The sequence below is a fragment of the Dermacentor andersoni genome, chromosome 10 (genome assembly GCF_023375885.2).
Source record: "Dermacentor andersoni chromosome 10, qqDerAnde1_hic_scaffold, whole genome shotgun sequence".
Classification (NCBI taxonomy): domain Eukaryota; kingdom Metazoa; phylum Arthropoda; class Arachnida; order Ixodida; family Ixodidae; genus Dermacentor; species Dermacentor andersoni.
The window spans coordinates 98232648-98253138 of NC_092823.1; the positions used below are offsets into that span (position 1 = coordinate 98232648).

Here is a 20491-nt window from a genome sequence, read left to right on the forward strand (position 1 = left end):
TTTGGCACTGTCACACTCTTCAACATTCACCGGGTTTTTGAACGGTGCTGCAGCTGCTAACATTCCCATATTTCTGTTTCTGCACGGACTTCGAAGCCATTGACCTACCTGCCCTCCCACCTGTTTGTTCTGGCGGTTTCTTTCCTACCCTGGTCCTGCACCTCTGGCCTTGATATATTTTGCCTTGTGCAAATCAGCTTTATGTGGGTCTTTCTTTCTTGTCCTGTGTTTTGCCCTGTTTTCATTCTTCACCCCTTGTACAAACTAGCCTGACAGCAAGCTGTTCTCAAGTTTGTTAACATAATGAAAGTTAAGTACAAGGAAAAGAAAAAAAAGGGGGGGTCGCTTATGCATATCCTAGATGAGCAAGTCGCATTATTTTCGGAATCCTTTTTTTTCTGCACAGCATCGTCAACGATTCAGTCCAGTAACAGAAATGAGCTCTTTGACCACACAAAGGCCTAGTGGGGAGCAACAATGCCCCCAAGTTTTTTGCATACACTTGTCCCATCCTTATTTGTGCGTGGAAATTTTAGCACTGATCCCTCCTCAGCAGTTATGATTAAGACTATCCATAATGAGGTCTAGGTGTGCCATGAGTGGCGACACAATGTTCTGTGCACGGAAGAGGGGATTGTCCCCATGACACCCGACCTTTCAAACCACCACTAGCCCTTGCCTTGCTTTCACATTCAAGCTTTCCCTTTCGTGCTTGTTGCTCTTTCAGAGCCAACCTCCTGAAACTTTCTGTTCCGTGGGCAACAGGGGGGGCGCAGTTCGTCAGAAAGTTTTGGGGGAAGGGTGTTTTGACACTTGCTATGCCAATGCCAAAGTGCAACAGGTGGCTAACCACATTCATATAACAGGAGTGCCTAGCATTTGTAAACAATCATGTATAGTTACACAAGTCGTTGCATGCCCATCGTGGTCGCTTAGTGGCTCTGGTGTTGTGCTGCTAAGCATGAGGTGGGGGGATCAAATCCTGGCCACGGTGGCCACATTTTGATGGGGACGAAATGTAAAAACATCTATGTACTTAGTTGTAGGTGCCATTAAAGAACCCCAGGTGGTCATGATTAATCCGTAGTCCCCCACTACGTCTCATGATCAGATCGGGGGTTTGGCACATAAAATCCCATAAATTAAGTTGTTTCAGGCCCTGTGTTACTCTATTTGCAGAATGTTGCAATGTCCACATGCATTGTTCTCTTGTCTGTCCAGCTATCGGAGCGCTGCAGCCCACATGGAACCCTGCCTGTCGAGTCTACGAAAGCTGTGCAGACAGAGGCCACAGGGTGCTTCAGTGGTAGGATGGACGCTGCAGTTGGGACAACGATTGCAGACAGGGGTGTGTGCCAATCAACCCAGACATCGCCTGCTGCTAAGAAGGTGCACAGATGGGCAAATACCACAGACCTTGATGTCCATGACAGTGGCCTTTATGTGCAAGCAATTTTGAGGTGAATGCAACATATTTTTTGGGGGTGCTTAATCTGTCTATTCATAAGCTACTGATAATAACTGGATGCCACAATTGCTGTATGTTACCATCTAGCATTAACAAAAGTCTTAATCATGGTGATAGCCAATAAAGCATTGTGGGTACTCATGCCAGTGTTTTGGGACGATTGCAAGAGTGGGGTCATGATTTTATGTGCGTGAAGGGCACGAATGCACTTATTAATGGTCACTCCATGGAGGCAGGAGAGCTGTAATGAAAGAGGGGGGACTGTAATGAAAGGGGGTCGATGTGGGCTGTTCAAATACCATTCCAGAAACCTCGCAACGCTTTTTTTATGCCAAGACTTAGTTTACGAAAAAATTGCATTTGAAGGGTCCGAATACCTTTTTCTTAATTCAAATCTCCTGCCATACAACCCAGGGAATGGTAACGTTGCATGCACCGTCATGCCATCAATGAGTAAAACAGCCCCCAACAAACAGCGATACCAAGCTGAGACAGAGTGGTGGACTTGCCGCTGCAGCTGATATTTGGTCAAGCGGCGTAGACCATTCAAAGATCCCGCGACATCACATGGAAGTTGAATTCTCTGCTACTTGCAGTGTGTGCGAGTTTCGCGAGCCAGCAAAACCAACATAGCACTATGCGATAACAAAATATTTAAATGCGAAAGTGTGGGCGACACAGAGTCAAGCGAATACAAAACCTTTCTACTGCCCACGACGTTGCCAAAGGTAATTTCAATGAGTTCTCTTTTCTAAAAATGAAGAAGAACTGGACAAGCAGCATTTTATTTTATTTTGTCTTATGGTTGAGCACTAGTAACAAAGTTTAAATGAGGAGTGCTTTTATGATCGGGCAAGTACTTGAATGTCCCGGGGGTATCTCTAATCATGCCCTGCATTTACCTCAATTTCTCCATTATTAAGGCTTTATTTGCGATATAATATTGATACCTTAGAGATTTTCAAGCACTAATCTATCACCTTAGCTTGACTTAATGTTTGTCTTTGGTGTCTCTTTAAGAAACTTGAGTGGGCATGGGAATGCAGCACCAATGGCATCCTCAAACTGCTTTTGCCTATTTGTGCAGTTGGCCTGCGTCATCTGCTCATGCTTACTGGCATTCATGATGTCCCCCATGCAAGAGTCCTTCATCGATGTGACGGCTGACTACGACACGTGTGGCACATGAACCAATGGTGCCTGTGCCCTCAAGGATCATGACGTCTTTGGTGCGACACACCATTCAATGAAGCAGCCACTTCGACCCCTCCACCGCCGATGGCTTCCTCAAACTGCTTTTCCCTATTTCTGCACTTGGCCTGCATCATCTGCTTGTGCTTACTGGTGTTCCTGATGTCCCCCATGCAAGAGCCCTTCAATACGCTAACTATGAGACGTGTGGTGCATAGACCAACACTGCAAGCGCCATCAAGCATTGTAACATCTTTTGTGCGACACTGGACACACCATTCTACGACGCAGCCACTTTGACACCGCCAGCGTTACCCGAGAACCATATAAGCAGTCTGCGAACGGCTTTCCTCTTCTGTGGGCATGGGAATGCAGCACCGATGGCATCCTGAAAATGGTTCTGCCTATTTGTGTAGGTTGGTTCAACTCTGTCACGTTTTTCTAAACATTCTAACAACATGGTGCTGCTACTGTTCACATGCTCATGGTGTTTTTTTTTTCTATTGCTAATGATTTTGTTCGTGTTTCAAAAGCCCTTCTACTTTATGGCAATGTTGAACTTCATCCTGATCTGCAGCGTAAAGAATGTAGTGCACAACATAAGAAAATTCTAGCCGCAATCAAGCAGCGCAGTACGCATTTAGACACATGTCACGATGAGCCCCTCAAATCCATTGACCCATTGAGGAGGTCAAGGAAAATCAAAAACTGCTTGACCCAAAGGTCTTGGACTTAGCTTCTAGGGTGTCTGCTCTAGTGGACCAAGTGATTTTCTTGGAATATAGCCACGAGGACCCAAACTTGGAGGACTTGGTTTCTGTAGCGATCAGGAAGATCGAGTTAGAAGGGAAAAGCTTGTCTTTCAATGGCATTGAAAATTGTGGCACAGAATCATGGGCTAGTGCCTAGGAAAAGGTGTGGGAATTGCTATTCAAGTGCCTTGGTCTGCAGTTGCCTGATGACGAGATTTCTCGCACTCGTCGGTTGGTTTCATTCCTTCCGAACAAGTGCAGACCGATTGTAGCACGGTTGTCTTCATTTCAGGTGAAATCAAGTGTGTTATTTCAAAAATCTAAACTTCAAGGCAATAGAGTATCTATTAGTAAAGATCTTTTCAGATGACGAGCAACTCGCGTAACAAGCTGCTTAAGTTTTGGAAAGCGATTGGGCGGCCGTATGTTCTTTGCGATAATAAGCTAATATTAAATGAAAAACCTATTCCTTTTGTAAAACAGCTAACAGAGTATGTGTGCCTAATTGAACGGCACGGTAGCATCCTCCCTTGCAGCCAGAGCACAGGTGCCGGCCCCACTAGCATAGCGAAAAACGAATTCTTCCAATGTATCCAAGGATGTTTCTTTTTTCTACTGTAATATGAGAAGTTTACTGAACAAATGTGATACCCTATCATCATTATCTGACACATGTTGCGCTGATATCATATTGAGCGAAACAGGGCTTTGAACTCTGAAAGAAGGTATACATTTTATCGGTGTGATTGCAGAACTCAAATTGGTGGCGGAGTTTTAATCGCAGTGAACCATGACTTTACTTCTTTTGTTACTCCTGCTGTATCACACTGGGAACTAGTTTGTGTCTGTATCCGGCTCGATCATAAGGATATCGTCTTTTCTACTTGCTACCACCTTCGCGACCATCCTTCCGGTTTCAGCTTTCAATTGCGCAACATTCTCCACAAGCTGCAGGTTTGATACCTCGTAGCACCCATATTTCTGGTGGGTGATTTCAAATTTCCAGGCATTTCATGGGCCAAGCCTTATTCTCATGTAAGCTCTCATTCCTCAGAATGTACTGCTTTCATAAACACTTGTTCAGATTTCAGTCTTACACAACTCATCAAATGTCCGACATGCATTATGCTGTTTAGTGCGACTACATTAGATTTACTACTTATTGCGCACCCTTTATTAGTTGGTAATGTAACAAAGTTACCTGGCTTGAGAGATATTTAGCGATGCACTTCTCATTAAAAAGTTTAACACAAATAAAGAAAGCAGAAAAGCAAATCAGGAATTGCAGCTGGGGTAATTATAGTGCTGTTAATGCTGAACTAGAACTTTTCTTGTGTGACTTTATTTGGCAATTATCAGAAAGATCTAGTCACGAAAACTGGCTTTTATTCAAGTCTAAGATAGCGGAACTAACTAACAAATACATACTGTTATGGAGCGTAAAAAGCAATAACAAATTGCCCTGGTTCATTCCATCCCTGAGGCAGCTTCTCAATAAATAAAGAAACGTCTTCACAGAAAGGCTTGATTATCTGGCAGCACTTCTCATTGGGTAGCTTATCACAACACAGCCAACGACTACATGCATGTACTGTCATCAGCCAAGGATTTGTTCTTTAAAGCAACACTTCCATCTTTACTTGTTAGTAATCCACAAAAATTCTGGAAGGTGGCGAAAAGTGATAGCAACACGGTAGTTGAACTCATTGGTCAAGATGGTGTATTGTTTCAAGACCTAATTGCTGTTTTGTTAAACGACATATATTCATCTTCCTTTACTGATATCGAACCAACCTCACTTCCCATACTTGCTCAATATCATTTTCCTCTAATGGATTTCATTATCGTTGACTCGGTTGGAATCAATAATCTTGTATTGTAGCACGAAGTGACACACACAGAGACTAGAAGCAGACAGGACGATCGGTACAATCCAAGAATATGTTACCATACAAACTCGCCCAACTTTCTATCTTTTTGGAATCAATATGTTAGTAGAAGAAGTAAAGCTTTCTTCACCAGGAGAAAATGCTATCAATCCAGAGTTCTTGAAAAGTACCAAAACTTATTCTTCCATAATGTTTTCAATGCTTTTTGCGCAGTCATTAGATACCTGTGAACTTCTGACCTATCGGAAGGTTGGAAAAGTGGTTCCTTTGCATAAGGTTGGTAATGTACTCTCCTGGCAACTATGGGCCAATTTCATTGACAAGCATACATTGTAAATTAATGGAGCACATCACCTACAGTCACTTGAATAATTTTCCTTGAAGAAAACTCCTTCTTTAATGTGCATGACCACGGCTTCAGGAAAACCTATTTGTGCAAAATACAACTCGTCTCCTTTATCCATAACTTGTTAGGGAGCTTTAGAATAGGGCATCCAAAAGTTTGGGGTTTGCAAAGAGCTTTGTGGGTGCCAGCGTTGGGGCATGCATGAGTGAAGATTTTTGGAATAGGGCTTTGCATTTGCGGAGAGCGTTTTGCGTTTGCAGCACCACTATACGGCATCAAAGAAAACCTATTATAGATAATTCAATAAAATATATCATTTTATGATAAGAAGTGTAATTTTGACTTTCATGTTTAATTACTATTTAGAGGTTATTCTATTAGCAGCAAGCGATTTGTGGCATTTAGTTACGAGTAACCAACATTATGTGCCTTCACCAGCCAAGTTAAGCCATGTTAGGCCTACGAGCCACGAAATTAACAACTGAATTCGGGATCAGCAGCTTCTAATGAATCAGTCTTCATTGCGCAGGTTAGTTGAGAGAAAACAGTAACTGCAATCACTTCACACGTTACAATGAATCGGGCCCAGTTTGATGCTAAGTTTGAGCCTTCGCTTCAATAGGTGCCTTCAAATGCAAAGCTTTTGGGGCAGCTTTTGGGGCTTCCGCTAAATTGCCCAAATATTCTGCCCGACGCAAAACCCAAATTCAGTTTGCATATCGCGCATGTGCAGTGTCTTAGACACTATTGCTTTGGGGCCTCAAAACGTTTGGGGCCCCTATTCTAAAATTCTCTATTTTCTGGAGTTGACCGTTGCTCATTCTTCGAATGCACCTTCATCAATTTTGCAAAAATCTTTGACTCTGTTTGCCATAAGCTATTTTTCTTAAAACTCAGCATATTCAATTCAGATCCTAATATCTTACAATGGATTGAAGGATTCATGTCCTCTCACACGCAGTTCGGGTCACTTAACGGCTATTACTCTAACAGCTCTCCTGTAACGGCGTCCCTCAGGGGTCAGTTATGGGCCCTTTACTTTTCCTCATACACAGAAATAACCTACCCCAATAATGTTTCCTCCTCTTGAATTTGTTCGCTGATGATTGCATAATTTACCACAAAATATTAACAACTACTGGTAGTGCCATCCTTCAGGCAGACCTAAATGGTTTCTGCGTGGTGCGATACTTGGCTGATGAAACTGAATGTAACCAAATGTAAAGTAATGAGAATTTCCCCGCATGTTAGTAATTTTCCACCTTGTAATTATTCTCTTAATAAAGCTCCACTGTCTCAAGTTTCCTTGTTCAAATACCTGAGCATCCACATTACCGAGAGCTTTTCATGGCAAGTATACATAGACTACATCTGAAGGTTGCCGAGGTATTCGCCATCGATCCTTACTCCTACACCTTCCCAGTTTAATAGCTTGAATACTTCTTCCAACTACACAGTGAGTAGCTTTAGAGAGATTGTGTCTCCTTGTCTGAGCCCTTTTTTTATAAGTATCTTCCTACTTTTCTTGTATAGAATTAAGGCGGCTGTGAAGTCTCTGTAGATATTTTCCAGGGTATTTACGTAAGCGGCCTGTTATTCTTGATTACGCAATGCCTCTATGACTGCTCCAGGAGGTCAAAATTAGTCTGGCATTTCCTCATGGTGGCAAGCCCCCTAATTACACTAATCCTATGTCATGGGTTTTTCACATGAGCCCCTATAATTTAATTTAACAACTTCTAAGCATTGATAAGAGTCCTGAGCTAACACTGGCCACCTACGACAAGAGCCAAGCTATTAGGTTAACACTTCCTGAAGCTAAGTGGGCATGACGAGCTATATTGCATATGTGGATCCTAGTTCCGAGTTGATTTTTTGGAGCACAGAGGGGACTACAGGCGATCCCTCTGCGGATGAAGCTGCCAGGCCTCTGCAATAAGGTTAAATGTTTGTGCACTGGGTGATGTAATTAAAATTGGTTGGTGTTAAGGAGCAGGGCGGCATGAATTAGCAAACGGGTGCAGCTGATATTCAAGTTGAGACTGAGAGGAAGAAGTGGAAAAGGAAAAGTTGTGTTTGGCATAGGAGATGTGTACATGGTTATTACAGCACGGTCCAAGACATTGCACTATGTTCAATTTCTCCAGGCAGCTGTGTTGAGCAGTTCGAAAGTAGCTGCACTGAAGTTCTTCTGCATGAAAGCTTAGTTCAAAGATATTCATATGATTCCTCAAGCTTTATGGACTCTTCAAGAAGGCAGAAAACTTGTAGCCATCTTGGTAAGAACTCTACCACTCTTTCTGCTCCTGTCGCAACAACTGTTGCGTGAAAGTTTTTACATTTTTTTGTATTCATCACTCACAATGTGGTTTATTTCTTTACTTGTTGTGTGCTTGAAGTAGTCCTCCAGTAACGTTTGTGTTGGTCTTGCCTACTGCACTATTGACACGGCTCATTAATATGATTGACAGTATTGCGATGAAAATATTCTTGCTTTGATTTTTAGAATGTACAGCATGTTTACCTTATCCTACCTAGTTAAGCACAATTTGTTGGTGCATATCTGCTCATGTCCATTAGATTGGTTGCAATCCAGCCAATGGCTTCATTGAACGTCTCCATAATAGAGAAAAAAAGATGAAAGGAACCAACCAGTAGAACTTGCCTTTAGAACTTGGTGTATTTCCGCACGCTTTATTGGTTCTTATCTCCCTTTCTAGGCTCTAAAGGAGCGGCCTGGTGATACAATGGGCACAGATCATCGCCTGCTGGACCCACCACAGTCATGAAAGAGGACACTGCTACACACTGCGAACAGAGAGCAGACAGTGCTATTTATTCCGCATGGTGCAAGGGCATCTCCAAAGCAACAGAAGCCACATTATACACTCTGAAAATCTCCATAGGAGCGCAATCTTCAAATCTAGATGATTGCTGTGATGTCTCCTCATTCTGTAGGTGTCACTTCCAGTCGAAGGTGCCTCCTTACACTTATTGATATTATCATCAACATAAAGGGACCATCATGAGGCAGATCAGCTGCTCAGTGGAAACTTTGCCGTCAACAAAAAGTCTTTGTCTGAAAGCCAGCACATTATCTGTTTTATTTGTGCACAAAAAATGAAAACAAGCATCTGAAGCTTGCATGTACAAGCTTTTGGCCTTTTCACTTGTGTACATGTACATTTTTGCCATTGTTGTCTCTGCCGTGCTGTGCAGTTGCATGAAAAGCAGCCAACTGTGAACAATGTGTATATATATATATATACGTGCAGCTGTTGCCTCTGGGTGTGTGCAGTAGAACCTTGCTTATACTTTTCTACAGGACAGCACAATAAGAAACTTATTATCTAGGAAAAATGGAACATCCTTTAGCGTTTGTAGTATCAATACTAATGAGACAAAAGGTTACTCTTGCACAGGACCTAATTTTATCTTCTACAGGAGGCTAATGAACTATTGAAAACATGCTCAGTAGAGCTCATTGCTGCTTGGCAGTTAGATTGAACTTTATACAGCTTTTTTGAGATGCTGCAGCCGTGAAGCACATTAAATGGAGCTTGTAATTTCTATCTGGTGCTTCAGCTGAATCTTCAATAATAACAACCTCTTTTCAAGCACTGACACCTCTGTTTTAGTCTATGTGCAGTTTAGTCTACACTGCAGTAACTGTGCAAGGTATCAAAGATGACAGGATAGCTTTAGATAGGTTTGTGCATTAGTGGACATGAGTGCTTTCAGTGTATGTCAATGTCCAGCACAGAATGTGCCACAGTCCTTCTTTATGTCACATTTGCATACAGTACTGCAATGCAGAAAACAGCCCACTCTAAGTCATTCTGCCTTGTTTAGTTTCACTGTATAAAGTGCTTCTCGTGGCAGCTAGCGTCAGAGCGTAAACAAACTCAACCCCACTACGCAATGCCGGCATGCCTAGGGACAAACGCCTACAACATGTGCTAGGAAACTTCAGTAGTGCCTAGGCAGAGTCATATATTCGAGGAGCAAAAGCCCTCAGATTTTTTATCTCGCGCCGCTCTTACTCACGCCTGCACACAAATAGCTGACAATCCCATAAATGAATGTCTCGTGGCGCCACAGTCAACGTGTGCACCGACTCGCAGCGCTTCCGGTCAGCAGTGTTGCCAGGTTTGGCTATGTATAGCCAAACTGGGCTACAGAAAAAGAATTTTCACGTCGACTTGGGTGAGTTGACTATATTTGGGCTGCTGAAAATCTGCGACTTAGTTTTGTTTGGGCTTTACGTGACGCCCCAATCCACGCTTCAGAGATGGCTCTCATAGAATAGATACAAATCTAGAAGGCGATGTTTTAGATGGTTGAGCCAGCAGTGCGGTCGTGCGTGTACGCTGTTGTCTGAGCCGACGGATTTGATCTTTGATGCACTTAAATTTAGACCGTGCTTCACCCTGCAAACATCTGCACCAGCAACATCGTCTCCCCTTCGTCTTATCTGTTTCAGCCATCAGACACTCGATCACCTGGTATCGGAATGAGCCTGGAAGAAGAGGGTGTTTCACAGTACACTCTACTAACATGGCTATGCTCAGAAAGGGAGAGCAATAAAATAGGGCCGGGCGATCGTGGTGCCGGCATGAAAGAAGGGTAGCACGGGTAGGTGACACGCTCCAGTGTGTTCATGGCCATCACTTCTGGTTGGAGTATCACGCTGTGTACCGCTTTTGACTTGCTCCACGTTTCTCACGGCATAGGCGCCGACTGCGGGGGGGGGGGAGGCTCCGGGGGGGCTGAGCGATGCTGAAGCCTCCCCCCCCACCTAATGTGTCATTTCCAGAGTTTTGTCACCCACACCATTTGAACAGAAACGGACTTGGCAATTTCTTACAAACCCATACGGGTGCAGTGCGGCGGCACAGATGTCTAAATGTGGCACAGATTAGAATGGTCACTGTGGGCAATAGCGTGACGTCAAGGTTATCGCAGTATATAAGGAGGAGAGGTATCGGCGCTAAAGATAGCTGCGTTATCGATGGGGCAGACATGTATACTTCGTACACCCGAAGAACAACATGCGTACGAGAAGCTCTGCAGGGAACAGCAACAAAAATTTAAACGGCGCCAGCACGAAACGACCACTGATGAAGAACGTTCCCGCAACGCTGAATGAAAGCGACAATCGCGAGCCCGGGCACCTCCGAACGAGCAACGATGCCAGACTCGCAACGCAAAAGATGACAACCATTCCATTCTCTGAAGATAAAATTGCAGCGAAAGCACTTTGCTTTTCACTTGAGAGCTTTGACTGTCATCAGCTTTCGCTGCCATTCCATCTTCACAGAGTGGAACGGTCATTTTTTTTTGTTCGTGTTCACATTCAAGATTCATCTCGATACCTTCGCCCTCTGCAGTGATTCGCTAGGAACTTGAGTTTCGGGGGCAAACCAATTCCGTGTGTAACTGTGCAAGCATGATGTCGCTGTTGTTGATGTCAAGCATAGAGTTTCTCGCTATAACACCTAGAGGGAAATCTGGCACCACCGTCTATGGGAGTTTCCTAAGGGGTGCTATGCCGTCATGGGAATGACTGTGTCTGCGAGGCTTGTGTTGGCTGGTGTTGTAAGAGGCTTTGTCTAAAACGTGGATATGGCTACACAAATAACGCGTTCTTAAAGTAAAATCTTTATTAAAATGTTTCCATTCATGCATATTACATCTTCCAGTGAAGTTTACTCATCTACAATGCATAACCAAGCGAAGAAAAGCAAGAACAGACGGCAAACTGTTCCAAAGCGAGCAAGAATCTTGTCGTCTGACCTTCAAGTTTAGCGGCCCGCTGGCACTTTTTATGTTTCATATAATTGTACATGCAATAACAAGTCCTCACAGTTAAACAAAACATTTTTGTGTAATAATAAAGCTAGAACAGCTTTCTATGTGCTGTTTTAGTAGAAATTTAATAATCGTGACGACGGAACGGTGCTTGCCTGGTTCTCCGAGAACGATGCCAATCTGAAGTCACAATATACCGGCATTCCCATGCATACCACTAAAGCCCCTTAAACTTTGTAAAGTAGCGGCACGCTTTGAAGAATGCCTCCTCCTCGCGCGCTCTGGCCGAGGCAGACGCCGCTATTGACCTAATAGCCATACAGTTTCCTACTTTCTTGTAGGGAACTCTATGCTATAGCATCACGTGGACCCTTGCGCCGTGCATCAGCGCCATTTTTGCTCCAGAAACGTCTACGGAGTGGCGAGGAGCGCATGTTGGCGCCGTTGCTACGCTCGAGCAGTGTAGGCGGCGCAACGGTCGAGGAGGGAGCGTGAAAGTGAGGATAAACGAGGAGGAGTGAAGGGGGAGGAGGAGAGTGTCACTACTTCAGGAAGTTTAATGGGTTTTACATGCCACCACGACCTACTGTATATACAGTAGGTCGTGCATGCCACAGCGTAGCAGCGCCAGATTTCCCGCTATTATAGGTCATATAGTGAGAAACTCTATGATGTGAAGAGTCGACCGTCACGTACTTTATGCTACAACTGGTTGCGCAAAAAGGGATTGCCGTAGTTGAATGTGAAAATGTATGTACAAATAAAAATGGCTATATTTGGCTACAACTTTTCTTTCTTTTTTTTCCCTTTGGCTACATTTGGGCTACAATTTCTCTAGCTTTGGGCTATGCTGCCTTGTCCGACCTGGCAACACTGCCAGTCATTTGCTCCTCGTCAGTCGAGCCAGCCGGATGGCTCCCAAACGCCGTCGCGAGTCTCCCAACACGCGGAAGCAGAAGAACAACGAGCGACGGCGCTTGAAGCGGGCTACAATGTCTCCAGACACCAAAGCAAAGGAGGCGGAGCGACGACGGCAGCAACGGCAGCGCAATCGTCCTCAGGCGCAGACATCGACCGCTGCGAGTGAGGCGTGTCAGCCTCAGGTTTCTCCAAAGACGAGGAGACGAAACAGCAACGCTGCGCGGATGCGTCTGAAACGAGCCGAAATGTCTCCAGGCAGCAAGGCGAAGGAGGCTGAGCGTAAACGGCGACAGCGATGGCAAGCGAGAGCCTCGCAGCCAGATGTGCCAGCCGATATCGAAGCATCCACTTCAAAGCGTACCTTCCTCACGACGCATCCCAGACTGCAGTTTGCCGCAGCGACCAACTACTTCACCAAGCAGTTCGTCCAGAACGCATTTGGAGCTACCTGTTCTGTATGCGATCTCTTGTGGTTTACCAACGACCTGAGCAGAGTACCGCTGCAAAGCAAACGTTGCTTTGCTACGTTGTGTACAGTGCAGTTTGTGCGCAGTGTCAGCATCGACAGATGCTGACACTGCGCACAAGCTTATCGCGAAGGAGTCCCACATCGAACGAGCAGAAGTGTTTGTATACGTACTCGAGCCGACACGCGCAAAAATATAGCCGAGTCAGTCGGATGTCTCCGGAAGAGCGCGCGCACGGCGCTTGCATCCCATGCTAGCGGCCACGGCGGCGTCCGCTCGCCGAACAGTTCAAACAGCAACAGAGGCAGTCATAGATAGGCTATCGCCTATCCCAGTTTAACTCGGCCTAGTGCCCATAGCTTTTTCTGTGGCAGTGTCCGCTCTTGTTAAATGTCGATTCTCTCTGGTGTCTTTCTCTGCGGTGTTTCGAGGGACAAACATCGAACAGAGGGTGTTATAACCCGAGCGCAGGCGCCAACACCAACCGAATAAAAATAAATTGGGCCGAAGCGTGTATTCAGTGCGGAGCAGAAACGTCGTCGTTATTCGGCGAAGTGTGGCTCTGAACGCGAGCGTCTGTTGGCTCAAAAGCGCGAAACGATGCGGCGTCGAATGGAGTACGCGAACGTGTGTTGGCTCAGAAACGCGAAGCAGAGCGGCATCCAGTGGCGTCGATGAGGAACGTGTGCAGCTTTAGATTAGGGGACGCAAACGGCTTGCGTACGCAAGAACTAGGGGCCACGGTACTGCGCATGCGCAGAACCCTACATCTGCGTGCGCGCATGCGCAGTACTGCCGCCCCCTAGTTCTTGCGTACGCAAGCCGTTTGCGTCCCCAAATCTGAAACTCTCAATTTAGCCCATAAACGCGCAGTGCAGATGCATGCATCTGATGCGGCGAGACAGCCATGCATCTGGACTGTTTTCGCTTCGGTGTGTAGTGTGGTCTTGCAGTGTTTTCAAAGGGACTGGTTGTTTCATCATTGGAATAAAGCAGAAACAGAGCGACCTGTGCTCTTTACTAGCTCGCCCTGTGTTGCACTCTTTCTGTTTTATTTCAGTGTGGTTTTGGTTGGACATACATGCAGTGGTGGATCGCCAGCACCGCTGTTTTACTACGGAACACTAGAATGTGTTCCTCCTAAAAGCTTCGTTTAACCTATTTCTACACAGCACGTGGAATCCGCATGAATTCTTTATTATGCCATTTATTTCCTTTCCTTCTTGGTTTCATGTTGTAAGCTTTGGGAGTGTATTCCAATTATTTTGCCTACACAACCTGGTTTTGGGCCACAAATTTATATGTATATATACATTCTTAGGAGAGTGTACAAACTAGCCTTAACAGCAAGCGCTTCTCAAGTTTATTAACATAATGAAATTCAGATACACGGAAAAGAAAAAGAATAGGGGGCGGCGTGCTTATTACGCGCATCCTAGACAAGCAAGTCGCATTATTTTCGGTATGCTTTTTTTCTGCGCAGCGGGGTCAACGATTCAGTGAGAAGCTCTTCAATGTCACGAAGGCCTTGGTGGGGAGCAATGATGCCCCCAAGTTTTGTGCATGCGCTCGTCCCGTACTTATCTGTGCGTGAAAGTTTTAGCACTGTTTCCCTCTCAGCAGTTATGGTTAACACGATCCGGAATGAGGGAGCGGCGCGCCATGAGAGGGGCTGCAATGTTCTGTGCACGGAAGAGGGGATTGCCCCCCATGAGACCCGCCCCCCTTTCGGACTGCCACTAGCCTTCGCCTTGCTTTCGCAGTCGAGCTTTCCCTTTCTTCCATGTCGCTCTTTCGGAGCCAACCTCCTGAAACTTTGTGTTCCGTGGGGAAGTGGAGAGGTGCAGTTCATGGGAAAGTTTTGGGGAAAGGGAGTTTCGACATGTCCCCTGGCTACGCCACTGCCAAAGTACAACAGATGGCTAACCACATTCATCTGCCAGGTGTGCCTAGCATTTGTAAACAATCATTCATGGTTACCTAAGTCGTTGCATGTCCACTGTGGTTGCTTAGTGGCTTTGGTGTTGTTCTGCTAAGCATGAGGTTGCGTGATAAAATCTCGGCCACGGTGGCCACATTCCGATGTTGGCGAAATGCAAAAACACCCATGTACTTAGATGCAAGTGCCATTAAAGAACCCCAGGTGGTCATAATTAATCTGAAGTCCCCCACTACGGTGTGCCTCATAATCAGATCGTGGTTCCCGCACATAAAATCACATAATTAAATTTAGTCGTTGCAGACCTTTCATGCCCTCTGTGGCTCCATTTGCAGGATGTTGCGATGTCCACATGCATTGTTTTCTTGTCTCTCCAGCTATCGGTGTACTGCAGCATACATGGAACTCCGCCTGTTGTATCTACAAAAGCTGTGCAGACAGAGGCCACAGGGTGCTTCAGTACTACGATGGATATTGCAGTTGGGACAACGATCGTTGACAGGGGTGTGTGCCAGTCAACCCAGACATTGCCTGCTGCTGAGAAGGTGCACAGATGGGCAGATGCCACAGACTTTGATGTCGATGACAGTGGCCTTCATATGCAAGCGATTTCAGGTGAATGTAACATTTTTTGGGGTGTGCTTAATCCTTCTATTCGTAAGCTACTGATAGTAACTGCACGCCATAATTGCTGTGTTACCATTTAGCGTTACTAAATGTCTTAATCGTGGTGATGGCCGAAGCATTGTGGGTATTCATGCCAATTTGTCGGGACAATTGCATGAGTGGGGCCATGATTTTATGGGCGTGAAGAGCACGAGTGCACTTATTAATGGTCACTCTATGGTGTTAGGAGAGATGTGATAAAAGGGGGGAGATTTTGGGGACACGGTCACCTCCTCCCTCCCTTTGTCTGCTTTAGAGCCACCCTTGCGCAGCAGGCAAGACAGAAGCTACTGCAATATGGCATAGCCCCAATAAATTTACCACTAGCTCTCTTTTGCATGGTGTAGTAAAATCTTGTGCAAAAGGCTGGTGTGTGATACCCTTGAGTCTCTGGCTCTCTCTACCTCTTTTTCAAGAGGTTTTCGTGGGATCCTGTGACTCTTCTCCCAAGACCCCCCAGTGTGACTAAGTGTGTTATGCTTGTTTCGCATTTATGCACTGGGCTGTTTTACATTTAATTTTTTTATTCTGAAATGTTGGTGAAGTATATGGCTGACAGGAATTAGGGCTGACACCTCACTGTACAGAAAAGTTGCTAGGTATATTGAAAGAATGCAACTTATGTTTACAGCCTGTCAAGTGTCTTTTGAATGCTTGCTTGGGCTCCTGGGTGAGTGCTTGTGAAGCCACTGAGCCTCCTCTTTTGATTAGCGTCTATGTATGGGGCAGCTGTGATGATTTGAAGCTGTGATTGCTTTAGCATCAAAAAAATTTACTTAGGTTCCTGGCTCATTCATGAAACTTTAGTGTCTCTTTCATAGCCTTTTGCAGAAATCTTGAGTACTGGTTCACCTAATTGAAAGTGGCCCAGTGGTTATCTCATTGCACTGCAAAGCTCGAGCCCTTGAGTTCAATATCAGTTGTGCTGGCCCCTTTTCGATGGTGGTGAAATGCAAAAACATTCATATACTTAGATTTAGGCACATACTAAGGAACTTGAGTGGGCATGGAGATGTGGCATCGATGACATCCCCAAACTGCTTTTTCCGATTTGTGCAGTTGGCCTGCGTCATCTGCTTGTGCTTACCGGTGCTCGTGATGACCCCCATGCAAGAGCTCTTCAATGCAATGACTGACTACGACAGATGTGGCGCATGGACCAATGGCATCTGTGCCATGAAGGATCATGACGTCTTTCGTACGACACACTGTTCAATGACGCAGCCACTCCGATGACGCCAGCGCCACGCAGGAACCATATAAGCAGCCTGCTTGTGACTTTCCTCTTCAGTGGGCATAGGAATACGGCACCGATAGCATCCTCAAACTGCTTTTGCCAATTTGTGCAGTCGGCCTGCGTCATCTGCTTGTGCTTACCAGCGTTCATGATGTCCCCCATGCAAGAGCCCTTCTCAATATCATGACTGATTACGACACGTTTGGTGCATGGACCAACAGCACCTGCACCATCAAGGATCACAACGTCTTTTATGCGACGCTGGACGCACCATTCAACGACGCAGCCACTTCGACACTGTCAGCACCATCTGGGAACCATATAAGCAGCCACCTGCAAGCAGCTGTCCTCTTCAGTGTGCATGGGAATGTGGCACCCATGGCATCCTGAAACTGGTTTTGGCTATTTGTGCAGGTTGGTTCAAACCCATCACATTTTTCTAAACATATTAACAATGTTGTCCTACTGCAGTTTCCTTGCCCAAGGTGCTCTTGCTTGTGTTTCAAAAACTCTTCTATGTTGTGGCAATGTTAAACTTAATCTCACTCAGCGGCATGAAGAATGTAGTGCACAACATAAGGAAACCCTAGCCGCAATCAAGCAGCGTAGTACGCATTTGGACAAATGTCACGATGAGCTCCTCAAATCCATTGACCTATTGACGAGGTCAAGGAAAATAAAAAACTGCTTGACTCAAAGGTCTTGGACTTAGCTTCTAGCGTGTCTGCTCTAGAGGACTAAATAATTTTCTTGGAAAATAGCCACGAGGGCCCAAACTTGGAGAAATTGGTTTCTGTAGCGGTCAAAGAAGAAAATGCAGCACTACAAGCACGTCTGGACGATCAGGAAGATCAAGCTAGAAGGGAAAATCTTGTCTTTCAACGGCATTGCAGGTTGTGGCACAGAATCATGGGCTAGTGTCTAGGAAAAGGTGCAGGAATTGCGATCCAAGTGCCTCGGTCTGCAGTTGCCTGATGACGAGATTTCTCGCACTCATCGGTTGGTTTCATTCCTTCCGAACAAGGGCAGACTGATTATAGCACGGTTCTCGTCATTTCAGGTCAAATCAAGCGTGTTATCTCATAAATCTAAACTTTGAGGCACTGGAGCATCTATTAGCAAAAATTTTTGTCAGATGATGAGCAACTCGCACAAAAAGCTGCTTGAATTTGGAAAAGCCAGTGGGAAGCCATATGTGCTATGCCTAAATAAGCTAATACTAAATAAAAAAATGTGTACCTTTTGTAAAACAGCTAACAGAATATGTGAACTTCAATTGAACAGCGCGACAGCATCCTCCCTTGCAGCTGAAGCAGCCAAAGCACAGGCGCCAGCCCTACTGGCATAACAAAAAAAGAATTGTTCTAAGTATCCAGCAATATTTCTTTTTTCTACAGTACTATCTGAAGTTTACTGAACAAACATGATACCCTATCATCATTAGCAGACACGTGTTGTGGTGATGTTATCATATCGTGCGAAACATGGCTTTCCTTGAAAATCGACAATACAGAGCTTTTGAACTGTGAAAGTAGGTATACATTTTATCAGTGTGATCGCGGAACTCGAATTGGTGGCGGAGTTTTAATCGCAGTGAACCATGACCTTATTTCTTTTGTTATTCCTGCTGTATCACCCTGGGAACTAGTTTGTGTCTGCATCCGTCTCCATCATACGGGCATTGTCTTTTGTGCTTGCTACCCCCTTCCCGGCCGTCCTTCCGGTTTCAGCTTTGAATTACACAACATTATCCACAAGCTGCATGTTTGATACCTCGTAGCACCCAAACTTCTGGTGGGTGATTTCAAATTTCCAGGCATTTCATGGGCCAAGCCTCATTCTCATGTACGCTCTCATTCCTCAAAATGTACTGCTTTCATAAACACTTGTTCAGATTTCAGTCTTGCACAACTCATCAAATGTCCGACATGCATTATGCTCTCTAGTACGACTACATTAGATTTACTACTTACCATGCACCCTAATAATGCTATTAATACTGAACTAGAACTTTTCTTGTGTGTCTTAATTTGGCAATTGTCAGGAAAATCTATTCATGAAAACTGGCTTTTATTCAAGTCTAAGATTGTGGAACTAAGTAACAAATACATACCGTTATAAAGGGTAAAAAGCAATAACAAATTGCCCCGGTTCACGCCGTCCCTGAGACGGCTTCTCAGTAAAAAAAAGAAACGTCTTTACAGAAAGGCTAGGTTATCTTGCAGCACCTATTGGGTATCTATAGGGTAGCTTATCACAACAAGGCCAATGACTACGTGCATGCACTGTCATCAGCCAAGGATTTGTTCTTGAAAGCAACAGTTCCCTCTTTACTTGTTAGTAATCTACAGAAATTCTGGAAGGTGGTGAAAAGTGATAGCAACATGGTAGTTGGCTCATTGGTGATGATGGTGATATTGTTTTATGACCAAATAGATGTTCTTTGTTAAACGACATATTTTCATCCTCCTTTACCGATATTGAAGCAGCCTCACTTCCCATACTTTCTCAATATAATTAACCTCTAATGGATTCCATTATCGTTGTGGTTGCAATTGATGTGCTAATAGAAAAAGTTAAACTTTCTTCACCAGGCAAAGATGCTATCAATCCAAAGTTATTGAAAAATACTAAAACCTAATCTTCCATAATGTTTTCATTGCTTTTTGCAGAGTCACTAGATACCTGTGAAATTCCAAGCTATTGGAAGGTTGGGAAGTGGTTCCCTTACATAAGGTTGGTAATGTACACTCTTCTGGCCACTATAGGCCAATTTCCTTGACAAGCATACATTGTAAATTAATGGAGCACATCATCTAAAGCCACTTAAGAACTTTCCTTTGAAGAAAACTCCTCCTTTAATGTGCATCAACACGACTTCAAGAAAACTTATTTGTGCAAAATACAACTCGTCTCCTTTACCCACGACTTGTTAGAAAGCTTTAGAATAGGGCATCCAAAAGTTTGGGGTTGCAAAGAGCTTTGTGGGTGCCAGCGTTGGGGCATGCAGGAGTGAAGATTTTTGTAATAGGGCTTTGAATTTACGGAGAGCGTTTTGTGTTTGCAGCGCCACTACGGCATCAACGAAAACCTATCATAGATTATTAAATAAAATATATCATTTTATGATAAGAAGTGTAATTTTGACTTTCGTGTTTCATTACTATTTAGAGGTTATTTTATTAGCAGCAAGCAATTTGTTGCCATTTAGTTATGAGTAACCAACTTCACATGCCTTCACCAGCCGAGTTAAGCCATCTTAGGCCTACGAGCCACGAAATCGACAATCAAATTCGAGATCAGCAGCGTGTAATAAATCAATCTTCATTGCACAAGTTAGTTGAGAGAAAACGATAATTGCAATCACTTCATGCGTTACCACGTATCGGGCCCAATTTGGTGCTAGGTCAGAGCCGTCGCTTCAATGGGTGCTGCCATGTTTGTTAATGCAAAGCTTATGGGGCTACCGCTAAATTGGCAAAATGGTGTGCCTGATGCAAAACCCAAATGCAGTTTGCGTCTTGCATATGCGCAGTGTCTTCGGCGCTATTTCTTAAGGACCTCAAAACATTTGCGGCCCCTATTCTAAAACTCTCTATTTTCTGGAGTTCACTGTTGCTGATTCTTTGAAGGCATCTTCATAGATTTTGCAAAAGCCTTCGACTCTGTTTGCCATAAGGCTTTTTCTTAAAACTCGCCGGACTCAATTTAGATACTAATATATTATAATGGATTGAGTTGTTCTTGTCCTCTCACACACCACATGCTTGTTAATGGCTACAACAAACAGCTCTCCTGGAACGT

General features: G+C 44.6%; 1 protein-coding gene across 12 annotated transcripts in view; it reads left to right on the top strand.

Annotated features, from left to right (window-relative positions):
- Window positions 1-20491, top strand: part of LOC126544456 (uncharacterized) — a 53307-nt gene that overhangs the window by 1688 nt on the left and 31128 nt on the right. For 8 of the 12 annotated variants that reach the window (XM_055077658.2, XM_055077659.2, XM_055077653.2 and 5 more), the window contains exons 2-7: window positions 1222-1460; window positions 2556-3071; window positions 8367-12833; window positions 15162-15399; window positions 16510-17101; window positions 19360-19423. Coding sequence is in view for 1 of the 12 variants with exons in the window: in XM_055077661.2 (XP_054933636.1) it covers window positions 12369-12833; window positions 15162-15399 (703 nt within the window). In the remaining 11 variants the exon portion in view is untranslated. Of the gene's footprint in view, window positions 1-1221; window positions 1461-2555; window positions 3076-8366; window positions 12834-15161; window positions 15400-16509; window positions 17102-19359; window positions 19424-20491 lie in introns of those variants that run through there. The other 4 variants (XM_055077654.2, XM_055077655.2, XM_055077657.2 and 1 more) reach the window with 4 other exon arrangements.